Below are 24249 nucleotides of genomic sequence, written 5' to 3'. Positions count from 1 at the left end.
TCAACACGGGCAGAAACAACACACAAAGTCAGTAGAACTTCCGAAGGCCGTATCTTTGGACTCTAACCTCGGAATTGGATCTACCTTATGTCAAAACGACCGGCTCGGAAAGAGCTTTCCAATGATCCAAGCTTTGGCCCAATCAGAGGAGCAGAAGTGGATGAATCGTCTGTCGAAGCCAACTGCAGATGAAGAGGCCTTTTTGGACTGAAAGTATTGGGGTTTGGGCCTGATTCTCTGGCCCAAAACATGGCTCCAAGCCCATGCACGATTTTTGGATCTGAACATATAAAAACAAAAGCTTAGCTCTTTGTTGATGGTGGCTAGTTAGACCTAAAACTATAAATAATTCTAGATCTAGTTTTCATTAAATAAAATTAAGTTTAGTTTAAATTCAATTCTTGTTTTAGATTAAACTCTCAAATCATTAATCTTCATTGATTAGATAAATAAATTAGTAGATTCTTATTCATTTCGATTTTGTCATTTACAATTGTTTAGATCTAAATTCCCTTATTACTTGTTATTCATTTCCTAGTTATTACCTAAGATTTCAATTATTGTTTAGATAAATTGCATAAAGATAGAATTTTTATATGATGTCTAGTTTTAAATCAATGGAAAATGATAGTAGTATGAATCAAGGCTAAACCTCCATTAGAGGGGGTTGAAGAAGCCTTGATGACGCTTGATCTTTGTTAAACTTAGAAATCATCGTGATAATTATTCCACTCTAGAAACGATTAATTCACCATGAGAATGGGTTTAATCGCTCACATGCTAGTTATGAATTAGTAGAAATGTCATGTATAATTAGGGATTATAATTACTATTTTGATATGCGAAGCATTCAATTTGGATCACGACGAGTCTTTGTTAGTAGGATTAAGTCGAGTTAAGGTAGATTCAATTCCCTTTAATTCTTTATCTAGATTCAAATCCTTAGCATTTTATCATTTTATTATTCGTAACTTGTTAATTGAATTCACCTCGTAGTATAGAATTCCCCTTGTAAATCTCTCACTAGACTTAAGACCGATTAATTAGACTAGAAAACATTCCATGCTAAAGAACTAGGAGTGGAACGAATTTGTTACTCCACTCTATTTCGATAGAATTAAGAGTAGAAAACTTGATAAATTAGGCTCATAATAAGTTTTAGTTTACTTATGTTTTGAGTTTTATCGTTCATTTCGTAGGTAAACTTTAATCATTTTTATGTTTTATCAAACCGCATATGTAATATCAGGACGAGTAAGAGAAAGATAAAGGAGCTTCCTAAGAAGCCATTGATACTGACCAATATCGTCCAACAACTCCCCATCGTAGTCGGCTAGGTGATGGCTCTGTTCAATAGGTGTCTCAGCAGGACGACAAGCAAGTTGCCCTGAAGCGGAGAGAATATCAAGAATATACTTTCTCTATGAGATAAAAATACCATAACTAGAGCGTGCAACCTCAATCCCGTGGAACTAACGCAAGGGACCAAGATCTTTCACCTGAAAGCAGGTACTGAGATAGGATTTCAGGTCACTAATACCCTGAACATCATTGTTGGTAATAACAATGTCGTCCACATAAACAAGCAACACAACAAGTTGCGTACCAGAATGTCGAAGAAATAGGGTGTGGTCAACTTGACTCTGAACATATCCATATGTAGTTGTTTCGACCCCCACCTACGTGGCAAACGTTCATTAGTAGGGGTCTCTATTTTATTCATTTAATCGACAGGGCTAAAGCCCAATTTGCAATACCATGGATCAATGTACAGGCCCATTAACTCATGTGTCTAAGGTTGAACCTTAGCCACATGGCTTGCCACTAATGTACATTGATTTATGTCCAGATTCATTTCTTATCAAAGAGATAATTATCAGTTGAAAGTTATAGTCTATCACAATTACTCAAGCTACAAGATTACTTGAGCTACAAGGATTATATACTCTACCTATATAAATACCAAACTATTTTTCATTCAGAACTACGTTCTTGAGACTTGATCCCATTGATAATTTGGGTGCGAGGGCAACCGCAGAATCTGATCTCATCATTCCCCCGATCGCCATCATTTTTCCAATTACTTTTCTACGTTCTTCGTCTCTTTTATCAACACTTGATATTTTGATCATATCTGGTCGAAACATAATTGGCGCTGTCTGCGGTTCTTACCCAAAACCGACGATCACGTTCTACAAAAGTTATGACGAATACTCAACGAGCCTAAGTTCTTGATGCACTTACTGACGATCATCGCGAATGTGCGGTTCCAGGTCAACCTAGCGGTATCGAACTACTCCCTCCTATTCCTTTTCAACATCCGATTGCATACGACCCGGCTACCGTTCCACCGATGCGCCAAATTATTCAGCACGAAATTGTTGCCTCTGACGATTCTTCGTCATCTGTTGCGGATAATGTCCGTCATATGTCTCAAGGCATTCTTGTATTGAAAATATTACACTGGCCTTGTTTCATGCTGTCAGACGTCTTAAGCTTATTTCAAAGAAGGAATAGTCGAAGTTTATACTTGTCGAATATCCGCTGCGCAAGTTTTTTCGCAACGTCTACGGATCGAGTCGCAGAACGGAAAAGTTACCTTAGCATTTACAATATTGTCTCTGACACTCATACAATTAAACAGAGACAAACTTTGGTTTCGCTAATGACTGATTTTCTTGTTGATGATATTCCTATGTCGAAAGCATTACTCGATGGGGAAAACGTCGATCTCTAATTGTCATTACCTCCCGGGGGGCGATGACCTAAAATATTTATCGGATATATCAGCTACTTGCTAGATTTACACCGATAGTTTGCATAATAAGTCTGCCTCCGGTCTTGTTTGTGTCATCTTGAAGCTGAATGAAGACATAATTGAGAGGTCTCTACATTGGGGATTTGACGCGACAAATAATATGGCCGAGTCCGAAACTATCATTTGTGGTATACGCACAACTCTTCAGCTGGGGGCGACTAAGTTACGATTAATTATTCTAAGCTAGTCGTTAGCCAATTTGAATGATAATATGCGGCTCGCAATGATAGAATGGACATTTATTTAGACTTCGTTCAACGAATTGCATCAAATTTTACATCTATCATTATTGTACAGTATCCGCGTTATGATGTAAGGCATCCTGATTCTATCTCATACTTATCCGTAGAAAATCAAGTCGTCACTGTTATGACAACACTAGATTAACCACTTATGCTGTAAGATGATTCCAACGAGCTTGGCACTGATAATGTCTCGGTATCTACCGACGACGATCATGCAGCTGACGATGCTCAGGAATTCCTGATGACTAAAAAACTCTATCACAGCAGCACAAGTCTCAATCCTATCCTTCGTTGTTTGGGCAGAATGAACAATTTACTAGGCCTCGAAGGAATTCATTCAGGACTATGTGAACACCACTCCCGGGGGCGAAGTCTCGCTCACATAGCAATGACCCAATGGTATTGGTGGCCATACTTGTCAAAGGATGTTAAGCATTTGTCCCCAGAAGTGTGTGCCTTGTCAAAGGATATGGGTCAACTTCCCGTGATGAAGCGTCATCCAATCCATAAACCTTGGTCATTTGCGAATGGGGCCTTGACATTGTTGGTTTATTTTTGACAGCCCCTGACAGTGTTCATTTCTGGCTCATCACAACAAATTATTTTACTAAATGAGCGGACAAAATTAACAAGTTGAACGAAAAACCTGAGTTCTAATGTTATAATTTTGTTTCCATCACAACGTTACTATCGCTCCGACAAAATTTGACGAAATTACCACGTTTAATTTCGTCAGTCTAAGTTGAACGCTTTTACGCTCACTTAGTCGTTATTATCGCTACAATAAAATCTGACGAAATTACCACGTTTAATTTCGTCAGTCTAAGATGAACGCTGTTACGCTCGCTTAGTCGTTACTATCGCTATAACAAAATCTGGCAAAATTACCACATTTAATTTCGTCAGTCTAAGTTGAACGCTTTTACGCTCGCTTAGTCGTTACTATCACTACAACAAAATCTGGCGAAATTACCACGTTTAATTTCGGCTCCTAAATAAGTTAAATTTATATTTCGCTTAGTCAGTATTATCGTTATTTAAAAAATCGGCGAACTTACCACATTTAATTTTATTCGGTCCTAAATTGAACGATTTTACGCTCGCTTAGTCGGTTACTCGCGCTATGTCAACATCTGATGAAGTTACCCCGTTTCGTTTCGTCAGTTCTGCATCGGAGCATTTTTTTGCTCAAACTAATTTTGCAAGTTAGTATTGGGGGCGTTTCATTCTATTTCGTGTCATCTATATAAATCAACAACATTGTCAGTTTTACACGGGTATGTTATCGGACCGCAGAACTATATTCAATTGCCAAAACATACTTTATTTTTATTTTTCATCAAAAGAAGTTTTAGCTCTATGGTATTACATTCACACAATTACCTAATCAATTGTCTCTGTCAATTGTCTTACGGTTGTTCGATTAAACCTTCATTTTCTTCTTCGAATCTCAGATTCGGCCGCTTTAGCTTTCGGTTAACTATTTTCCGCAGTCATTCTTTTTTCTAAGGAATTATGCCGATCTTTCTACGAAAAATTTTCCGAGCGAAAATTTTCGTCAGCATCATTATTTTTTCTAAGAGCGAAAATTTTCGTCAGCATCATTATTTTTTCTAAGGAATTCTGCCGATCTTTTTACGAGAAATTTACCAAGTGAAAATTTTTGACAGCTTCATTATTTTTTCTAAGGCATTAAGTCGAACTTTCTGAGCGAAACTTTCCGAGGCTCGTACAACCGTCGTTTCTCTGTGTGGCAAAAATTCGCTTTACGTTAACTTTGTAAGCAAAAACTTTATTCAGCTTATTTATTTATTTCTCTACGGCATTGTGATCTTTCCGTTCGAAATTTTTCGTCAATATCTTTTGTTCGTAATTCCGCTGTTTCAACCTGCGAAGAAAATACAAATCTTTTCGTTAGTCTTTCAGACTTAACCAAAATTTGAAGCTAAATGGAAAAAATACTGACATACCTGTTTCATGTTGTCGAATTTTTTTGCCACCGCTTTGTCATATTCTCCGAACTTTTCTCCGTCTTCTTCGGCAGCCCAAAATAACTCAATAATTGCGCAATTTCTTTGTTTAACGGAATTGCACTCCCGCAACTTAATTGTGAGTAAGCCGTTACTACTTCATCTTCTTCGACTTTCGTTTCAAATGCATACACTTCGTCCATCTCAAATCTCTCGAGTACTAGTATTTTCCGTAGTTCTTTAAGTGACCATCGCTGTGGCGTCGTGCATTCGTTGTATCTGTCACATTCTTTCCACCTCACCAAATCTACGATCGTCATCACGTCTTCTTCTTCTCGATTATATTTCGCCCGTATAGTACGGTCGTTTCTACCTGAAAAAAAAAAAAAAAAAAAACGGGTCAGATTGTTCAAAAACCAGATTTATTAACTTCAGTGAACCGGGTTAGTTTAAGGCAAAATAGGTACGGTGCCCCCCCTTCCTGGCGCTGCACCATATCTTGTTTGGTTGTAACATGAACTTCTGTATACTGGCGCCATCAGTATCGCCACCTCACCATCTTCTCCACCAGCCGATCTTCAGAGGGTCACTGCAAACAAACCAAAGTTAGTATTCTTTTGTCGAGGAACTTGTGTATACACACCTGTCACATCTTGCTGTTTCAGGCAAGATGCAAAACGTTTTTTTTTACAGCATTCAAGTAACAAGTGTGAAGCGAAGGAGTTGAGCCTGATGGACAGTGGTGTCTTATATGTTTGGTTGAAAAAGTTTTTGAAGGCGTCCAGGATTGCAAGGAGTACCAAGGTCATGGAATCCTCAACATTATTTCTGACATCCAACAAGTGCATTCTATATTTTTTGACTATATTATTGTGGGTGGAGGCACTAGTGGTGGCCCCGAGCTCGCAGCAACATTGTCCAAAAGATACACAGTGCTTTTAGTCGAGAGAGGTGGGTCACCATTTGAGGACCCCTTCATAATGGAAAAGAAGAACTTCTTGCGTGCTGCGTCACAGGTCAATGAATTCACTTCGATAAAATACAAAAATTTGAATCAGAGGTGGGAGTAGCTAACTATAGAGTTAGAACATGTAGAAGGAACAAAAATAACAGGTACCTTATTTGATAAGAATGAGATAAAACATTGCTCTGCTCATCTGCTAGAGGCTGGAGATCCAAAAAGGGTTACTGTTCTTTTGAACGCGACCGTTATAAACATCATCTTCTCCCAAGGTAAATGAAAAGAAACCAAGAGAGAGAACAGAATCCGAAAATCTGCTAAAGGGAAAGTTATTTGTACATGGTCGGGGCTTTGTAGATTTTCTAAAGCTGAGATTGAGCATGCGATGAATTTTAGTAGGCACAAGGTCAGCTTTGGCGCTGGTAATACTGGACACGTCTACAAAGGAATTCTTCCCAGTGGGCAGGTTTTTGTAATAAAGCATATATTCAGGAAGTTCTTTGGCGTTGGTGGTGAAAATTCATAGTCTTTCTTCAATGTCTTCAGCGATGAGATGAAGCCGCATTTAATACTGAAGAGGGAAAACTAGATAAGTGTTCAGACTTATACTGTGGGTCAATTATTCTAGTCCACGTAAACTTGCTATTCAATTCCAACTTATCTTATATTGGACACAAACTCTAATTTTTCTCCAACTCCAACTTCATCTTTACTCTCAATTTTTATCTCTGTCGAACACTTTGAGTCCGATTAGTGTTTAACTTCCTTGTATTACTATTATTACTATATTGCCTCTACGTATATTTTCAACAGTCTAATACTAGTATCGCTATTCCCCTGGCATGCGTCGTCAAAATCAACTTTCATATTGTTACGTCATGCGTTTGGTACATTTTCGGCACTCAATTTCTTTTGAAATTTTTTCTGTGCATCTTTTATTTTTTCGGTGCATTTTTCAACCATTTTTTTAACTACATTAAGGCCCTGTGTATAATTAATTTGACATTATGTCGTTTCCGATAAATTCACGAATTTTTTCCGATTGTCCATTTTCCTATCGTTTACGTTCACACGACACTTTCGTATACGTTAATTTGACATTATTTCGTTTTCGATAATTCATGAATTTTTTCCGATTGTCCATTTTCCTATTGTTTACGTTCACACAACACTTTGTTATACATTCCGCTTACTCTTTTCTTATTCCAAGTTTTCCTTGATTTTTCTTCTCTTCTTTGCCATGTGAACTTTGTTCGCATGACAAAGAGGGGGGGAAGCGATGTTCGACCCCACCTCAGTGGCAAACGTTCATTAGTAGGGGTCTCTATTTTATTCATTTAATCGACAGGGCTAAAGCCCAATTTGCAATACCATAGATCAATGTACAGGCCCATTAACTCATGTGTCTAAGGTTGAACCTTAGCCACATGGCTTGCCACTAATGTATATTGATTTATGTCCAGATTCATTTCTTATCAAAGAGATAATTATCAGTTGAAAGTTATAGTCTATCACAATTACTCAAGCTACAAGATTACTTGAGCTACAAGGATTCTATACTCTACCTATATAAATACCAAACTATTTTTCATTCAGAACTACGTTCTTGAGATTTGATCCCATTGATAATTTGGGTACGTAGGCAACCACAAGGTACAGTCTCATCATTCCCCCGATCGCCATCATTTTTCCAATTACTTTTCTACGTTATTCGTCTATTTTATCAACACTTGATGTTTTGATCATATCTGGTCGAAACAGCAGTCATGGCTACAACAAATGTATCAGCCCAAGTACGAGGAGACTGTTTAAGTCCATAGATAGGCTTCTTCAACCGACACACACACTAACCCTGAAGCAGAAGAAGAATAATGAAAACCAGGTGGTGGAGACATATAAACCTCTTCTTATAAAGTCCCATTAAGAAATGCATTTTTCACATCCATTTGAAAAAGGGGCCAGGACTTGGATGCAGCAAGAGAAAAGATAACTCGGATCGTATTCATCTTGGCCACAGGAGCAAATGTCTCTTGATAATTAATCAACGCCATGAATTTGGGCATACCCCTTACCAACCAACTGAGCTTTGTACCTACTAACTGTTCCATCTGGATTTTGTTTCACTGTGAAAACCCATTTACACCCAACTGCACTACGCCCAGGTGGAAGAGAAACCAATGCCTAAGTATGATTAACCTCCAAGGCATGTAATTCCTCCAACATCGCAGCCTTCTAATGAGGTTGGGCCAACGCCTCTGCCACTGTACGTGGTATGTCAACCAAGGAGAGAGATGCCAGAAAAGATCTGTAACTAGGAGACAAATGATGATCTGAAGTAAAATCAGTGATATAATAAGCTATTGTATTACAATATCTAGCAGGCAACCCTGCAGTGAGCTTCTCTTTCTGAATAGCAATAGGTGGAGTATCAATTCTATCATTAACGAGTAAATCAATATCAATATGAACTGGTACAGTAGGAGTAAGAGAGGGCTCAATACCTGGTAAAGGTGAATCAGTGGCAAGTGGTGAACCTGGAGAGGCAGAAGGCGCTTGGCAGTCTGGGGGAAGAGGTTGGCGCCCTGGGTATCGTCTAGTATAGACCTGTAAAGGAGGTGGAACCAAAGGTGAAACTATAGGAGAGACCAGAGGCTCTGGCTGAATGCTCAGTGGAAGTGGTAAGGAAATAGGACACATAGATAAATCCATGGTAGGAAAATGATGAACTGGAAAACACTCCCCCTAAGATAGAACATCGCCTGAAAAGAACGGAGCGTGTTCGAAGAAGGTAACATCCATGGAGGTGAAACATCGACGCGATGAGGGGTGATAACACCGATAGCCCTTCTGAGTATGAGAGTAACCCAATAGCACACATTTCAAGGCATGAGGATCTAGTTTAGAGATAGGCCTAGTGACTTGGACGAAATAGACACACCTATTGACACGAGGCGGTACCTGAAAAGCAGGACGATCAGGATGAATAATAGAATACGAGGTGCGAAAGCCGAGAGCTCGAGATGGAGATCGGTTAATGAGGTACACTGCTGTAAGGACAGCATCAGACCAGAAACACGAAGGAACATTCATACCTATAGACATAGCACGAGCACGAGCAAGATCAAGAATATGACGATTTTTCCTCTCTGACTTGCCACTTTGCTGTGGAGTCTTAGTGTTAGAGATTTGATGTAAAATACCATTGGCATCACAGAACTTTTGAAGACAATGAGACATAAATTCTCCACCCTGATCGGAACGAAAGACTTTAATTGTTGTACCAAACTGAGTACGAACCATTGCTGTAAAAGTCTAAAAAATAGAGGAGACCTCATCCTTGGATTTCATTAAATAAACCCAAGTACACCTAGAGAAGTCGTCAATAAATAACACAAAATAACAAAATCTTAAAATAGAATTGACCGGGGTAGGACCCAAAACATCCGAGTGCATAATATCAAACAAAGACGAAGTTTTATTAATGCTTAACGGATAAGGGCTACAATGATGTTTAGCCAGTTCACATGTCTCACAAGATATACTTGACATGGACACTTTGGAAAAAAAAAGACCGAAACAAATAGCGTAGATACTCAAAAGACATATGACCTAAGCGGTGATGCCAACATAACACCCACTTGACATTTTCAGTATGAGACGAAGACTCTAACTGGAAGGCATGAGGAGAGACAGAAGAAACAGGTCCATCCAGCACATATAAGCCACCCTCTTCACGTCCACTGCCAATGACCTTCTGCGCGACACCAGATCCTGAAAAACACAGTAAGATGGATAAAAGGTTACACTGCAGTTTATATCTCTAGTGAGTTTACTAACAGAAATAAGACTGGTGGTCAACTTTGGGACATGAAGAATATCAGGTAACGAAAGGGAATCAGTAACAGGGATACAACCCTTCCCTGCAATAGGAGTCTCAGCCCCATTGGCAAGACGAACTGTCCGTTTTCAAGAACTAGATGCATAAGTCCGAAAAAGAGAGGACATACCAGTCATATTATCAGTGGCACCAGAATCAACAATCCAGGGTGAAGTCTAGGATGTAGAAGCACTATTGGCAGATGCAAAATTACCTACATGAGAAACCACCAGTTAAGAAGACAAAGAGAGAAACTGTCGGAACCTGCTAATCTCTTCTGGAGAAAGAACACTAGAAGACCCTGGTGTATTAGAGTTAGCAGATAGGAGTGCTGATGACTGAGACTGAGATGATGAGCACGGTTGAGAACCAGGACGACTGTGTAACTTATAACACATTGCCTTTACATGCCCAAATCTGCCACAATGATCACACTTCTTTTGCGGAGGACGAGAAGCTGGCAGTGGCAAAAGACCTGGTAGTGGTGCCTGGAAAGTTTGTGAAGAAACTAACGGTGGTGATGGATAAGCATATATAACGGACTGTCATAGCAGAAGTCTCAGACATAAGACCAGGAGTAGTATGAGGCATAGGCGCTCGCCAACTCTGATCAGAGAGACAATAGGCGTGTGCTTCCTCGAGAGTTGGGAACGGAAACTTGTCCAGCAGATGAACAACAACATACTCAAACTCAAGATTGAGTCCAGCAAGAAATTGAAATACTCTATTCTTCTCCACAATCTTTGCATAAATCTCTGTTGCAGTAGGTGGAGATGGAACTGTTTCACTCGGTGCACTAGTTGGCCATTCAATGAAGCTATCATAATGAGATAATTCTTCCCAACCAGATTGAAGTCTCGCATAATATGCCCCCAAATATTGGGTACCCTGTTTGAATTTTCCAATCTTATTAGAAAGTTGGAAACTCCTTGCATTATTCTGTCTCTGAGAGTATACCTTACGAAAAGATTCCCAAATAAGATGTGCAGTGTTTGTAAATAAATAGCAAGCAGAAATCGTTGGTTGCATTGAATTAATCAACCAAGTCCGCACCATAGAATCGTCTGAGAACCACTTAGCATACTTTGAATCAGTTTCTGTAGGTGCTTTCTCTGTTCCCAAAAGAAAGCCTATCTTTCCACGACCGCCAACAAACAGTTTTACAGACTGTGCCCATCGAACATAGTTCAAGCCATCTAGTAGCTGTGAGGTAATTTTGATATTCGGATTATCATGAACAGAGTGGAAGGATTGGACATCTTCACTTGTTCCAACCGAAGAAACAGTCGAGATACTAGACACATCGTCAGTAGCCATCTCGATAAATTAAATTACATCAACAATAATAAACAGATTTGAGATTTAGATCAACATCTATCGCATCTTGTGACTGGAAAACAAGAAACAAACAAAAAAGAAAGTGCGGAAGCTTAGGTTGCGATCAGAACAGCATTACCAGAGAGATATGAGACACAGTTGTACATATCTGAGAAAAATGAAACCAGAGAAAGCGGCGGCGGTGTAAATCAGATCAAAAAAGCAATCGCAATCTCAGATAATTTGGCTCCGATACTATGTAGAAGCTAATTTATGAGAAAATGAAGTGTTTGAGAGTTTTTTCTCATAACTTTCTATTTATTCTAATATAAGAGGAACTCTAAAAAGGCAATAAGGTAATTACAAGATTAACAAAAGGAAATAACAATACTATCATTGCTTCCATTATTAATATCATTGCTTACATTATTAAGATAAGAAGCTTGTTTGTCGTGCTGTTGCTTCTTCCTATTCTTTCATTTTTAGTATCCAAATGTTGAATCTTATATCAAGGCTAATAAACTAATCAAACTACTTGCAAATACTTCTAAATGGGCTTGTAGTTATTCTCAATCTACGTTTATACCGGGGACTTTTCTTCCGCAAGGACAATGGCCGCATGCCAACCTCTGTCACGGTTAAATCTAGTGTTTTATATCTGACAGCATGTTTCTTAATCTTGTACTAAACTACATTTCAATTTAGTTTTCATTAAATTAGAGAAGAAGTTGTAAAATTTGAGTAACGTTCAATTCCTGGTAGAGTCATAGAGACTGCTATTGAGTACAAAAGCTCGTTATGAAAAATAAAGTTATGTAAATGTTATGGCTCACAACACTGATTTGTATTTTCCGAGGAGTAAGAACTGGACAAATGAGTGATGTTGCGGAAGCAAAGCAGCGATTGTTCAAACACAAATCATTTTTCTAGCGACTTCAAATTGTAGTGTATATACTTGCCCAAAGCGTTGTACCAAACTAATAAATTTAAACTTCAGATCCTCTTGTAGCACAGAAACAAAATACAATCCTCAATGCTACTTGGTCTAGCAAGATGATGATGATCATCTACCAAGTTGCCTTGTCAATATATGTTCTAATGAGCACATCCCTGAAGTCTACCACACCATTTTTCATTTTCCATTAATATCCTGTGCCAAAGTCCTGAATCGCCAAGTAGGTGTTATCTCCCCTATAATGATTCGGACAGCTGATAATGAATCATAGTAGATCCATAACTTTTTTATGCCTACTGCACAGAAGCTTCGTTTGCTTTCAGGATGGCTACCATCTAAAAGAACAACACTTAAACTATAGTCAACCCTCTCGAAGTCTTGAAAATCTGGACAACGTGATTTGGACGCGGCCCTTGTCCAAAAAGGCATATAATATCAACAAAATCAGAAATTATGCAGGACCATATTTAACTCTGGGTGCAGGACCATTTTTTCAAGATATGTTATAGTCAAATGTGTGTCATCTATGACTCTGTATTTCAAATACAATTACCATATGCCCTTCAGTTGGAAGAAGTGGGTACCACAAAAACATTTCAGCGCGCCATCGCGACTTGAAAAATGTTTTATTTAATAATTATTCCCCTATTGGCCTAAAATTGTGTCTAGATTTTGATACAGGGGCTCTATAGGGAATATAGACTAGTTCCTTACCTGGACGTCATTCCCTGCGCAATCGCACAAGTCAATGGAGTAATACAAAAAGATAAATAATAATAAACAAAAAAAAAATGATAATAATGCACATATACGTAGTACATGCTTGTTTCAGAGAAGGAAAGGGAGAGGGAGAGAGAGATGGGAAGTATGAGTGAGGGAGAAGGATATCTTCCACTCTTTGAGACAAAGGAAGGAAAGGGTAAAAATGCATACAGATTGTTTTCCATTTCCATGTTCCTTGGTATCAGCATGATATGGGTCTATAGAATAACTCATGTACCAGTGAAAATTGAAGAAAGATGGGTTTGGATCTTCATGTTCCTGGCAGAACTGTGGTTCGGTCTTTACTGGGTCTTGACTCAATCTGTTCGTTGGAATCGTGTATATCGTTATACCTTCAGAGACAGACTCTCTCACAGGTAACCAATCAAACTACTCTGTCTGCTCAGACTCAGTTCAAGGTTCCTCGCTAGCTACTTCTTTCTCTGACACTGTTCTTTTTACATGGCTAATTATGACGTGAATATGTGATTATTCTTTTCTTTTTCTTGTTTTTTGCTGAAAAAATAATAGTTTTCCTGGAATAGGTCGCATTAAGATACCTAGTACCAACTAATACCGAGGAGTCTTTTGCGTTTTGTAGAACTGTCTTTTGCCCTAGAGCAGTTACACAACATGCTCACTTGTTGGCTGAGACCGGTAAAAGTCATATCGACCTTGGGTTGTAATGGACTAATGGACATATTGTAATTCAGTGATCATCAATCAATGACGAAGTTATTGTTTTTTTTTAAAGTACCAGCTAACTGTTGGGTGTGTGGACCGAATAAAATAGTCCCACATAAAGTAGTAATAAGCTACTCTCAACTTTGATAAAATGGGCTCTCACTCAGGGGCTTGGATGAGAGATACGTGAGAGTATGCATGTAGGCCCTAGGCTTGGTAGTGGTGTGGCCTGACGCTAAGTACCAATTACTTTGGATGGTATTGTGATTTCTTTTACAACCTTGTTTGTCATTTAGTTCTTTTTCAACAATCTCATGCTCATTTATGGCTGTTCATCGAGCATCGAGCCTCGAGCCTCGAGCCGAGCTGCTCGCGGATAACTCGAGCTCGTCTCGTCATAAGATCCACTCGAATTCGTCCGTGCAAAAGTATGAGTCCAGCTCAAACTTAAAGTTCATTTAAAGCTCATTCTAGATTGAGTCCAACTCAAGCTCATGCGCTAACCATTTTATATGCCCGTACCCAGATATAATTTGTAGTTTTCCAATTCATAAAGCTATGACCCATACCCAATTGCCCAACATATATAGTTAACGTTGTAAGTCGTAACCCTAAACTGCTAAACAAATAAACAATCTAAATCATAGTTATCAGACCCAAAATCATAGTTATCAGATCCAGCCCGGACACTGACCCAGCAAAAGAACTAGGTCATTGGGTCACCGATTCGACCAGTGGGTCAATACTTAAGTTGAAAATATTATATAATTCACTTAGTACATACATTTTTACAACTTCATTAGTGGCCCAAGTGGTTTTAGAGTCATTTCATTTTCCAATAAACTAAGGTTCGAGTATATACTTGTAGAGATCCTAGCTTGTTTAATAGTCACCCAAGGTTCGAGTCTTAGAACCAACAAATTAAAATTTTATAATTTCTAAAGTTAGTTATGGATCGACGGCTCGGACTAAACCGTCTGGGTTAAAGCGGTTTATAAAAAAACCGGACTAGTTAACCGGGTTTGGCCTGCATCAACTGCTTAAACGATCTAATATGTGACCCAACTCGGTTTGGTGACTGGGTCACCTCTTCATCGGGTCAAATTGCTGAGCCGGGCCGAGTCTGATAACACTGATCTAAATCCTAACACACAACAGTTGATTCTCTTTCATCTCTTCTTCAACTCTCATCTCTTCACCGATCAGTGATGGTGTTGTCTTGTTGATATTTTAGAGGGAAAATATTAAAAGATCAATTAACATGCATTAAAGTGTTGCAGTTGTCAGTGTTGCAAGACACGAGTCATATGTTTTTTTTTTAAATAAAGAGGAAATTTTATTAATAATGAGTTTTACAAATAATAAGATAAGCGTGCAACAAACTGCGCCACAAGTATTTTCTGAATGACAAATCATATCCTCCTAAATACAAACTCGTTCAAACCAGCTATTATTACATTATTGTTCATAACTTTATGCAATCTCTTAAAGAGCTCAACCGACTATTGTGCCAAGAAACCGAAAGTGTCGAAATTGAATGGAATAAAACAATGTTAATTAGCCCTACAAACTTCCTCATGTTTCACAATCTTTCTTGTTGTTACTCTATTAGTTGTTTCTCCCACCTCAAAGTCCCCATTCCCAAGCCCTACCAACAGAGAGGCTCCAATTACATCAACACATGTATGCTTCCCCTCAGACTAACTGTAGATCAAGACATCCGCAAGCCGAAGTGTCGATCTGCCCTCATTTGGATCAGTGAGAAAATTGACAGGAGCCTTTTTCTTCATTTGTACCCTAGCCCTCCAAAATGCATCACATAAAATGTCTCTAACATTATCATGTCGGTATTTAAAACCTAATAAATGTCTGCAATGTGCTGCATAGTCCCCAAAAGCATCCAGTCTACTCTTTTTGCATACAGGGCAAAGACCACCCTCATAGTACAAAGGGATCATAAGACGATACCGGAGAATAGCACGATTCTCCACTTGCGACATATGTTGTCCTCTAAGTCCCTCCATCGGAATAACAAGTAGAAAATCTTTTGCATGTTTTGACTACAAACATCCAATGACAGCTTTTTGACGAGCAAATAACTCAAACTCCCTCTTAATATCAGTAACAATCTTACTGTAGAAAGCTTCCGCCAACACTTTTGGTGGTTTTGAGAGGACGGTAGCATTCACAGCTAGAGAATCAAGGTCAAAATCGGGAAGACATGGGCGCAATGCACTGGTAGCATCATCAAGGATCTCACCCATAGGCATTGGACCACAACTTCTACGAATGTGGTTCTGAAGCTCAAAAGTCTTAAAACGAGAAGCCACAAAAGCAAATGTAGAGACATCAAAGGCACAATAGATATCTAACCCACCAAGACGTAATGGGAGCATCGCTAATCGCTACTGCAGATCATTGAAGCTAGGACCATCATAACCTATAATTAATACCTTGAAAGAACACGACGAAGATGTCAGTCAAAATTCTTAGCTGCCTCCCTAAAAAAGGATGGTGGACAAGTAAAAATTGCAAAAACCAACTTAGAGATCCTAACACAAGCTCGTAAGAGTGCTAACTCACACTGTGGATCCTCCAATACAGCTAAACAGTCAATTAGAGTCGTAGCCTTTTCAGCACGCTTGTGAGCAAGGCCCATAACAAAAGATGAATCAGTGATGACTGCACACCCCTCCAAACAACCTGGCCCCCTGCAGAGGACGGGATAAATCTGAAGGAAAAAAATCGGGAATGGAGTGATGTGGATCCAGTGATGGCCTGGCCAAATATCCTAGTTTTACCCACATTAAGAACCAGTCCATAAGAAGGACCTACTTCCTGAATCAGATGCGCGCAAAGTTGTCCCCATGTGTTTTGTATCCCCAATCAGAGTCCCATCGTCTAAGTACCAAGCCTGGAGCAGTAACTGATGACAACATGACTAGATATGTAGAATCAGAGGGTGCAACACCAATGCAAAGAGAAGGGGACCCAAAGGATCGTCTTGCTGAACCCCAGTAGCAGATCATATGTAATCATCCCCTAAGTATAACGTCGCAGGTTGACAATACAAATACTCAACCCAAGGGGCAATAGCCGGGCATCGGATGCGAACCTCTTTCAACATGGTAGTCTGATTGACCATGTTAAAGACATTCTGGAAATCTACCAGCAACATAGAACGAGAGATATTATCACTTTTAGCATATACCATGCAATTGATAGCATGCAAAATCGTCTCTGCTCCACCAGGCACACCGACCCCATACTGGAAATCCTACAAGTACCCTACCACATCTTTGGAAACTCTTTTCATTGCAATCTTGGAAACAAAATGACGCCAAACCATGCCCACAACCATGGGATGAATGCTATTATCCGACTTAAGAAGTGGAGCACTCGCTATAAATTCCGTTAACGGCTGTGGACATCGTCCCTGTAACCAAAGATTCACTATAGGAGTCAATGCATGCATCTAATAAGTCAGACAATATAATTGTTGCAGCACCACTCATGGCATCCAACAAGTGTTGAACACGGATACCATCACGACCACAAGAAGTGCCTTTCAAAAGTGATATAATGCATGACAATAATGTATCTCTCTACCAATAAAGGGGGCTCATCATATCAAAAGGAACAGTTGGTCTCATAGGAGGTTGTCGCATCGGGTGCTTCTCCTCTAATACGTGTACAGTTTCCACAATATTGGTGGCAACCCCTGATGATGACAACACTTTTACCGCTGCAGCAAAATGTCCATTAGCAACTTTCTATAAGCATCGACGTACATTCTGAGTAGGGATGAATTTCATGGTTAACTTGATTGAATGAGGCTCTAGTACAAACTCTAAAAGACGAAACATCCCACCAGGCTCATTCCATGTCGTCAAAGCATGGAGAATATGTTTCTGCTGAAGATTTTTCCTAGTACTAGAACGACGTTCCTGCCGGTTCTATGGTTGAAAAACTTGCAGAGTACAGCACAACAAAAGGAGGAGACAAACCCAAGGCATAACTGAACCAGGATTAGCCGTGATATCCCAGAGGGCAGATTTCAATACACCAGAAAAGGCCAAATGACAAGCATGTGGTATACTTTTCACATTTCGAAAAGGTATGCGGAATGCACTATCAAGTAACGTCTCATCAAGAGATGAAGCAACAACAAGCGGATTAGGGGTATTATTGTCACCCTCATGTGTCGCGAGTGTAAGATCCGTAGTGTTGGGCTTAGGGGGTGGCTCTGGTATGCCCACAATAATGACAGATGCGGGTTCCCCATTCTCCATCAAAGCAGGTGGTTGTATGGTATCATCTAGATGACGACACGGTATACCAAGTGCGTGGTTGCAAAGTCAAAGACAACAAATCCATTTGTCGTATGACTTTAAGGAGTTCTCCAGTGACAAATATAGTTCACGGTCATCCTAAGTTCATTTCATATCCTATCGATACTCAACTGACAATCCATGCGCTGTTTATCGAAATGCATGAAAATATAGGGAATAGTAAACCCACTACCGTTTATCTCATAAGTGCATCCGTGACGGCCTCGAAAAGGACTATGAACACGTTTTTTTTTTGACAAAAGAATATAATTAATTATATTTCCAAAATAAATCATACAAAGGATGTGCAGGTCAAGCGCGCAATGAATTGAGCTGCAAGACCTTTTTGAATAGCAAACCCAATCTTTCTAAACACATATTCATTGGAACCAGCAGTCATCACATTGTTATCCATTACTTTTTGCACCCTCCTAAGCAGATCAATACATGCTCCTTCGTGTTTCTCCAGACCACCTGTTGCTACAGCTGCGCTATTAGTTGCTTCTCCTACACAGAAGTCTCCATTCCCAAACCCACCATTGGAGAAACTTCAATAACGTCAACACATGCATGTTTACCATCAAACCAGTTATAAATCAACACATTTGTCGATCGGAGCATCGATCTGCCCTCTCTAAGGTCGCTAAGGAAGTTAATCGGAGCCTCCTTCTTCACCTGTATACCAACCCACCAAACCACATCATACAAAACATTTCGCACGTGGTCATGCCTGTATTTAAATCTAGGGAAATACCTGCACTGAGTTGTGTGGTCCCCAAATGCATCAAGACAACTCATTTTGCACACAGGACAATGATTGTCATCTGTATACAAAGGGATCATGAGCCAGTAACAGATGATGGCTTGATATTCAATCGGAGACATACGATGTCCAAGACTCCATAGGGATAACAATGAGGAAGTCTTTCACGTGTTCAGACCTCGAACAATCAACAACATATCCTTCTAATGAGCTGACAACTCAAATTCTCTAATAATCTTACCAAAGTATGCTTCAGCCAACACATGTTGTGGTTTAGAGGGGGGGGGGGGGTGAAAACATTTAAGGTTAGAGTATTGAGATCAATATCGGGAAGACAAAGTTGTAAATCAGTAAAGACACAGTCATAGTCATCACCCATAGGAGTACTATTGTAGGTTCTAAGAATGTGGTTATGAAGCTCCTCAGTCTAGACTCAAGATGCTATAAATGCAAAACTAATGAGATCTGTAGCACAATAGATGTTGAGACCACCATGTCACAAAGGATGTGTAGACAAACACTATTGGAGATTCCTAGAATCAGGGCATTTAGACACGATAATAATGTTTTGAAGAGTCGAGCAAAGTATGTGGTGTCAAAATGCTTGACTATTATGCTAAAGTATGCCGGTGGACATGTATGAAGAGCAAACACCAGTTTAGATGAATCCACACACGCTCGCAAAAGTGTCAGTGTGCGAGTCTTTCAGCTGAGCCAATATAAACTCATCACCTTTAAGGTTTTCTCAACTCGCTTACAAACTAGGCCCACAATGAATGATGCATCGGTATAAAAATACTTTTGGTTTCTAGGATGTAAAAGCAACGAAGGTATTGGATTTTAGTATTATACTAGTTTTAGTTTTGCACTCCCATCTTAAATAGAATTGTAATGCAATGGCATTTGCAGGTTTATTAATTTTTTTTCCCAAAAATAGGTAGAATGCTCTTAAATTCTATATTGTAGTCTTTGCTGACACTTTTTTTTTCGAGTTTGAGCTCGAGTTCGAATTAGAGTTCAAACGAGCAAAACTGAGGTTGAGCTTGAACCTGAGCTTGAGCTCGAGTGCCAAGCGAGTCGAGCCAAGTCGAGCTCGAACTATTAATACAACTGGATGAGTCGAGCTTGAGCCCTATATTAAACTCTAAGTCGAGTGCGAGTCGAGCTTGAGCATGTCAAAGCTTAGTTTGGGTAGAGCTCGATGACCACCCCTCTCATTTAGTCGAGAATCTGGCTTTCTATTACTGCTGCCATAACTGAATCTCCAAGCAGCCTTAATTTGATCCTTCTTAGTAAGTATTAGTGGTGATACTAGGAGAGTTTAAACATGATTGTAATGGGGGAACCAAGAAGGAGAAGAATGGAGGAGAGACTGAGAGAATAATAGAGTTAGAGAGTTATTAATACTCTGCCTATAGTTTCATCTATTTATATTTGACTTACTTGGGTGTCAAGCTACTCAAAACAGCAACTACTAAAAACATATCCAAACTTATAGAAATGTGGGATACTTTACATACTTCAACAGTAAGCTAGCTTCATGTTTTACAGATAGTCCTTCTTCTTCTTCTTCTTTATTTATTTTTCAATTTTTCAATTTTTAATTAATTAATTAATTATTTATTTATTGACAATTAGTCTATGGGAGATGCTTGCCAAAAGTTAGGTGCTCATCAACCAATTATTACACCTAATTATTAATAGTTACGTTTGAAGATTGGAGATAGGCTTAAAAACGAAAAAAGTAAAAAGCTCCTCAAGTGTTGTACAAAATAAAAATGAAAAAAATGTAAAGACCCTGAATGTTGATGAAACAGATATGAGGACAAGTTGCCGGGTGTAGACATATTTGTATGTACTGCGGACCCAACGATAGAGCCACCTATGATGGCGATCAACACCGTCTTATCAGTTATGGCGTACAATTACCCGACTGAGAAGTTGAGTGTGTATGTATCCGACGATGGTGGGTCAGATTTGACCTTCTATGCTCTCCTCGAGGCCTCTCAGTTCGGCAAGCACTGGATACCTTTCAGCAAAAAGTTCAACATCGAACCAAGGTCCCCATCTGCTTATTTTTCTACAAAGTCTGACCCACTTGTTGATAATAAGGTTCTGTCGTCCATTAAGGTACGTGTTTTGGAGGATTATTGCTAGTGTTACTCTTTTTATGTTATTATATGGTCTTAATTTTTCTTTTTTTCGGTAGTCATTATATGGTCCTAAATAGATACTATTTTTTTAAAAATCTATTTAGGACAGTATCTATTATATAGTCCTAAATAGATAATAGATAGTGGTATACTGCGCCAATGTGCACATTCTCAGTTTACAAGAGACATAAGACACGAGTACGCGACTATATCATTTTTAAAAAGCTTTTGAAGAAGTGTGCATTTTCACCTCCTGGCGGCTCCTGCACCAATATGCACATTCTCAATTCTCATGCACATTCTCAATTCTCAAGAGACATGAGACACGACTATACCATCCTTCACCTAAGACAATTTTTAAAAAACTTTTGAAGAATTGGGCATTTATTTTCACCTCATGTATTATTTCATTTACTAGTTTGTTAGGTTTTTACTAACCTACATAAAAGAATAAGAGTAGTCAACCTTGAAACAGATCGAATGGATGACAAACTCACAAACACACTACCTTTCAATATGTATGTCTAAACAAATTCAATCTTCATTCTTAGCAATAGTTCACAAGCTTAGTGTGTTACTGTGTTGCACTTGTTTTTATTTCCTTTTTGCATTTGCATACATTTTTCCTTTGCATATTATAGAAATTGTATGAGGAGATGGAGCATCGAATTGAAACAGCATCTAAGTTGGGTCGAATTCCGGAAGATATTCGAATAAAATACAAAGGATTCTCTGAATGGGACTCAGTTTCATCTCCACGTGACCATCAAACAATTCTTCAGGTACCAGACCATACATATTCCAAGCGCAGCTTCACGGTAGATATGAACATACTTCCTTAGCATACGCGTAAACGTTGTTTTATTCCTTTAGGTACTAATTGACAGAAGAAATCCTTCTGCCGTTGATATTGATGGAGTTCCTTTGCCAACGTTGGTTTACTTGGCGCGAGAGAAGAGACCCAGTCACCCTCATAACTTCAAAGCTGGAGCAATGAATGCGTTGGTAATTAATATAAGCCTTAGAATCAATACACCATTTGTAGTTACAATTCATGGATAACATACATGCTTAGAAGTTCACATTTGATAACATTTTTATGTAGATAAGGGTGTCATCAAAGATAAGTAATGGGACAATTATTCTGAACGTTGACTGTGACATGTCTTCCAACAACTCTGAATCGGTGAGAGATGCATTGTGTTTCTTCATGGATGAAAAACAAGGCCATGAGATTGCTTTTGTACAATATCCTCAGTGCTTCAACAATCTGACCCAAAATGATATCTATGGTGGTGCTTTAACTGTAATTCAGGAAGTAAGTACCATGAAGAGCTTTCATACATTGAATTTTTGTCAATTTTTTTTTCTTATTTTCTGTCTATGAACTATTTTTTTATATGATTTTTTTTTAAAGATGTATATTTTTTTGGTGCGTCTCTGAACTATTATTGTTTTATTTATTTTTTAAAAGATGGAGTTTCCGGGTCTAGATGGTTTTGGAGGGCCACTCTATATTGGCACTGGGTGCTTTCACAGGAGAGAGACACTCTGCGGGAGGAAGTACAGCGAGGAATATAAATTTGAATTTGTGAAAAGTATTGACAACAGAGTACAAGAAAGTATAACTGAACTAGATGTGCAGACAAAGATCCTTGCAGATTGCACCTCTGAGAAGGGGACTGAATGGGGGAAAGAGGTAAGTATATCTGTCTATATTTCATACTTAGGCTCGCACACAGTAGAATGATACTTTCTTTTGACTTAGTAAAACTTTATACAGATGGGATTAAAGTATGGCTGTCCTGTTGAGGATGTGATAACTGGGCTAGCAATTCAATGTCGTGGATGGAAGTCTGTCTATTTCAATCCAACAAGGACTGGATTCTTTGGTATTGCTCCGATCACATTAGCTCAGACACTTGTGCAACACAAGAGATGGTCTGAAGGTGACTTTCAAATAATACTATCCAAGTATGGTCCCTTATCACAGGGTGTTGGAAGGATCAAACTAGGACTCCAGATGGGATATTGTAGCTACTGTTTATGGGCTCCTAACTGCTTAGCAACCTTATATTATAGTGTCATTCCACCCCTTTTTCTCCTCAAGGGTGTCTCCTTGTTTCCAAGGGTAAGTGTCTTTTCTGTTTTTCTTTGGTTTAGATTTTTTGGGTTTGTAAATTTTTCTTTGGTTGTTAGGCGCACTTATATACGTAATTATGTATTTGTATGTTAGCATTGAAGTGCAAATAAGGAACTGTTAGGATAACTGCTAACATCTAAAAGATAGTTTTTGGTTTTATACTCCAATAGATGTTTTTTAGACCAATTATTAAGATAGGAAGCTTGTTTTGTCGTGCTGTTGCTTCTTCCTATTCTTTCATTTTTAATATCCAAATGTTGAATCTTATATCAAGGCTAATAAACTAATCAAACTACGTGCATTCTTCCTTCAGATTTCAAGCCCATGGTTTTTACCATTCGCATATGTGGTCATAACCGAAATCACATATAGCTTAATTGAATTCCTTCTGTCCGGCGGCACATTTCAAAGTTGGTGGAATGAACAAAGAATGTGGATGTATAAAAGAACAACTTCTTATTTCTTTGCCTTCACTGACACCTGCTTCAAGTTGCTTGGGTATTCGGATTCAGCATTTGAGATCACTGCCAAGGTGGCTGACCAGGATGTGTCCCAGAGGTATGAAAAAGATATCTTTGAGTTCGGAAACTCTTCTCCCATGTTTACAATCCTAGCAACACTTGCACTGCTCAACTTGTTTAGCTTAGTTGGGGGACTCAACAGAATAATTAAAAGTAGAGATATCAATGATTTGCAATCAATGTTCTTGCAAATACTTCTAACTGGGATTGTAGTTATTCTCAATCTACCTTTATACTGGGGACTTTTCTTCCGCAAGGACAATGGCCGCATGCCAACCTCTGTCACGGTTAAATCTAGTGTTTTATCTCTGACAGCATGTTTCTTAATCTTGTACTAAACAACATTTCAATTTCGTTTTCATTAAATTAGAGAAGAAGTTGTAAAATTAAATTTGAGTAACTTTCAATTCTTGGTAGTCATAGAGACTGCTATTGAGTACAAAAGCTCGTTATGAAAAATAAAGTTATGTAAATGTTATGGCTCGCAACACTGATTTGTATTTTCCGAGTAGTAAGAACTGGACAAATAAGTGATGTTGCAGAAGCAAAGCAGCGATTAGTCGAATACAAATCAATTTTCTAGCGACCTTAAATTGTAGCGATTAGTCGAACACAAATCAATTTTCTTGCCCAAAGCGTTGTACCAAACTAATAAATTTAAACTTCAGATCCTCTTGCAGGGGATTGCACAGAAGCAAAATACAATCCTCATTGCTACTTAGGCTAGCTAGATGATCATCTACCAAGTT

The 24249-nt window shown here is 38.8% G+C and overlaps 2 protein-coding genes across 2 annotated transcripts; one reads left to right on the top strand and one right to left on the bottom strand.

Moving 5' to 3' along the window:
* Positions 1-10104: 10104 nt before the first annotated feature.
* On the bottom strand, positions 10105-11188 carry LOC147503405 (uncharacterized). Its single transcript, XM_086604824.1, has 2 exons — positions 10415-11188; positions 10105-10359 (listed from the first exon to the last, which is right to left on the bottom strand). Exons 1-2 carry the CDS (start codon positions 11186-11188, stop codon positions 10105-10107), a joined length of 1029 nt encoding a protein of 342 aa, XP_086460950.1.
* A 1675-nt stretch (positions 11189-12863) lies between these two features.
* LOC147503404 (cellulose synthase-like protein E1) lies at positions 12864-23988 on the top strand. Its single transcript, XM_086608067.1, has 8 exons — positions 12864-13282; positions 20501-20813; positions 21478-21618; positions 21710-21841; positions 21942-22154; positions 22311-22535; positions 22620-22967; positions 23293-23988. Exons 1-8 carry the CDS (start codon positions 12963-12965, stop codon positions 23836-23838), a joined length of 2238 nt encoding a protein of 745 aa, XP_086464193.1. The 5' UTR covers positions 12864-12962; the 3' UTR covers positions 23839-23988.
* Positions 23989-24249: the final 261 nt, after the last annotated feature.

This window comes from Coptis chinensis, chromosome 4, assembly GCF_015680905.1.
Source record: "Coptis chinensis isolate HL-2020 chromosome 4, ASM1568090v1, whole genome shotgun sequence".
NCBI classification, from domain to species: domain Eukaryota; kingdom Viridiplantae; phylum Streptophyta; class Magnoliopsida; order Ranunculales; family Ranunculaceae; genus Coptis; species Coptis chinensis.
Note: the sequence above shows the minus strand (reverse complement) of the source record. Positions and strands in the feature narration are given on the sequence as shown.